We start from the raw sequence: 3283 nt of genomic DNA, 5'->3' as shown, positions 1-3283 counted from the left end.
CTGGACCCATTGGCAGCATCATGATAGATGGTGAAGAGACTGAGATTGTTAACAGCTTTAGTTTGCTTGGCTCCACAATTAAAACTCTTGGCACCAGCAGCCAGGAAATTAAAAGATGTATTGCATTGGTAAAGTCTGCTGTCAGAGACCTCTCTCAAGTACTGAAGAGCAATGGTGTCTCTCTGGAGACTAAGGTGTGCCTGATACAGGCCATGATCTTTGCAATCACTTGCTATGTATCAGAAAGCGGGACAATGACTAGGAATGATAGAGAATTGGTGCCTTTGAGCTGTGGTGTTGGAGAAGAGTACTAAATATACCATGGACTGCTAAGAGAACAAAAGTTTTGTCCTCGAGAGGATTAAATCAGGCTGCTCCTTGGAGGCAAGGATTCTGAAGCTTCGTCTGACATACTTTGGCCATATTGCAAAGAGGGACCAGTTCTTGGAGAGTGACATCATACTTAGGAGGGTGGAGGGACAGCACAGGAGAGGAAGACCTTTAATGAGGTGGATTGATTCAGTGACTGCGTTATGGGGGTAGGTGTGTCGGAGACAGTAAAATTTGCACAGGATAGAGCAGCATTTAGGGCTGTTGTACATAGGGTCTCTAGGAGTCACGAGTGAGTCCACAGCACAAAACAACAACCACAAGCAGACAGGACAGACAGAGTCAGATCTCAGTGAGGATGTCTGATGTTAGGTCAGGAAGCTACAAGGCAGATGTTTTTGCCTAATACTACGTCCTCACACCCTACCACAAAAAGCAGTAGCTGTTTTCCAGTTCCTGCTTAAATGGATTCTCTGAGCACTCCCAGAGCCCACCACCCTCCACTCTGTGTATGCCCTTCCGCTAGAGGGAGCTCTGGTGGCCTAGAGGTAAAGAGTGGTGCAGCCAACTCAAACACACGAATCTAACAGCTGCTGAGGGAGAGGGAGGGAGTAAAAGGGGCAATCTCCTCCCCTGCTATTTACAGCTTCTGAAAACAAGGAGTACATTCACAGCGTCCGTTCTGACTCAATGGCACATAACAACAACTAGAGGCAGCAAAAGGCCTTCAGCTAGACCACAACTCAAAATAGACCCCGCAGAAACTACACACACTCTCACATTCCCAACTACCTGGTGCTTTCTGGCCCATAATCCTTCACAAAGGAAGCCATCTTGAAAGACTAAATGTGCACGCCTGGACGGGCCAGTTCCCAGAAAATGCCATCTCTGGGAGGTGCGCCAGGCAGAGGGTAGGCACACCATGATAAAATACCAAGGGATAAAAGACTTGTTAAAATGAAGAATCATAAAAGTCCTGCCACTTCGACCCCCTCAGCAAGGACAGCGAGTTTCCAAAGCACTTGCTGCAGCCTGCTCTGCTTCTCCCTTGAGAATTGTCTCTTCAATAAACTGTCTCCCCAAAAGACAGTACCTCTACTCATGTGTGATTAGATTTAGCAAACACTCACTAATCTGAGATATGCCTGTAACAGTTCCCACTGCTCTGAGTTCATATCAAATTCCTTCTGGGGCCCCAAAACTCAAGGTCTCATCTTCGCCATTTCCTGCTTTCACCTCTTGTCACAGTGAGAGCGTTTTTCAGGCCCTGCCTGAGTTACAATTTTTTGTCCATGTGTGTTTTTTCATGGTGTGCTTATTCCTCCTCATCTTTTAGTATTATTACAGGACAGTAGCCACAACCTCTCCAGTTTGTCCTACCAACAACGAGTTCAAGAAGTTTATTCTTCCCCTGAAGAACCATGTGGCTCTCTCTCATCCCTGCTGACTCATCATTTCCCAGAGAATAAAGAGCCTCTCTGCCTGTAGCGGCCAGCTTGGTGTCTGGTACATAGCAAATACTCAGTAACTATTTCCTAGTAAACAAAGAAGTCCTCCAAATGCATCCATTGGTAAGAAATACCACCCAAGCAGAAAGAGAGACAATAGGCATTTTTAATGCAAGGAAAGTCCTTCAGGGACTCTGGGCAGACCCATAGGTAGCAGGAAGAGGCAGGGGTCCTGCAATAGCGATCAAAATAAAATAAAATGAAAGTTCTATAGACCCAAGCTTCCTCACTGCAACAATCCTTGGGACTTTCTTCCTGATGCTGAAGAAGCCAAACTGGGTCTTCATTGTGTCTTCCAGAGGCCAATGGCTGAGGGGAGGCTGATGTAGGCAAGATGGCAAAAGAAGAGGGTAGGTGGTTTGGGCTCCACTTGGAAGGTACTGCCTCTGGATTAACCACCATTCATAAGAAAAGGTTAAAAAGGAGGGACTTTGATAGAGCCAAATAATGGCTTAGAAAAAAATAAAAGAGAGGAAAAAGGAATCAATCCAGTGGTTACAAAGTTCTCTGTCCACTATCCATAGGAGAAAGAGTTCGCTTTGGCCTTGGTGGCAAGCATCATCTGTTCAAGTCCATCCTCCGCTGTGCCCCAGCCCACCCAGGTCCCAGGATCCACAAGTGTCCTGCTCCCTTTCCCATAGAGAGTCTGTGCTCATGGAGGGCAGCACCTTCCCTCACCGGCCCTTGGACTCCCCGTACGTATTTCGGGCCATGGACACCATCTTCTCCTCGCAGGTGATTTTGGTGTCCTTAAGGATGCTATACCAGACCATGCCTGCTGGCCGAACCTCTTCACTGCGGCAAAAAAGGTAGGGCACAGTGTCCACTCGGCTCTGGATGAAGGCGCTTCGCAGAAGGCTGGAGCAGTGACTGCTCACCCGCTCCAGTCGCCGCAGGATCAGGTGGGCCTTCCTGGAAGGTAGGAGAAGAAGACTATTAAGGAAGCCAAAAGCAAGAGTTAGGTCTTTGCGGTAGTGAATAAGGATCAATAGGTAAATGAGGACTCCTTAATGCCAACAATTCTCTGTATTCCTAACCTGATGATGTCCTTTCCACTACCTATTTAAAAATCACCGTGTAGATTGTCCTCTTCAATTACACAATGTATAAAAAGTGAGAGTTATGACCTATAACTAACATTTTCACTTTTTTTTTTTTCGTTGCAGTTAGATGCTTCTTTATTCTGGTGACTCAAAAAGCTCAACATTTTCACTTTTAAGATGTAGGAGCTCTAAGAATTAAATCATATTAACCTTGAGACCCTGACCAAAACTAATTATCGAAATAAGAGCAATACAACAGCTAAAATGTATTGACACCATGGCTAAATCCTGGGTGAATACTTCAAATACACTTTTTAAATTATCATTTTCACACCATTCCTAAAGCTATTGTTCTTTTCACCTTTATTTTTTTCATTGTTGCACCCTTCTCCCCGCCCCCCC

General features: G+C 45.7%; 1 protein-coding gene across 3 annotated transcripts in view; it reads right to left on the bottom strand.

The window, feature by feature from the left end:
• Positions 1–2197: 2197 nt before the first annotated feature.
• ASTN2 (astrotactin 2) overlaps positions 2198–3283 on the bottom strand; it is an 895904-nt gene continuing 894818 nt past the window's right edge. The window contains exons 7-8 of one of the 3 annotated variants that reach the window (XM_006890704.1): positions 2517–2750; positions 2198–2289 (exon numbers count right to left, since the gene is read on the bottom strand). In XM_006890704.1, coding sequence (XP_006890766.1) covers positions 2241–2289; positions 2517–2750 — 283 coding nt within the window. In that variant the 3' untranslated portion in view covers positions 2198–2240. Of the gene's footprint in view, positions 2290–2512; positions 2751–3283 lie in introns of those variants that run through there. The other 2 variants (XM_006890705.1, XM_006890703.1) reach the window with 2 other exon arrangements.

Source organism: Elephantulus edwardii, unplaced genomic scaffold (assembly GCF_000299155.1).
Source record: "Elephantulus edwardii isolate Elephantulus edwardi_28Jun2011 unplaced genomic scaffold, EleEdw1.0 scaffold00092, whole genome shotgun sequence".
NCBI classification, from domain to species: domain Eukaryota; kingdom Metazoa; phylum Chordata; class Mammalia; order Macroscelidea; family Macroscelididae; genus Elephantulus; species Elephantulus edwardii.
Note: the sequence above shows the minus strand (reverse complement) of the source record. Positions and strands in the feature narration are given on the sequence as shown.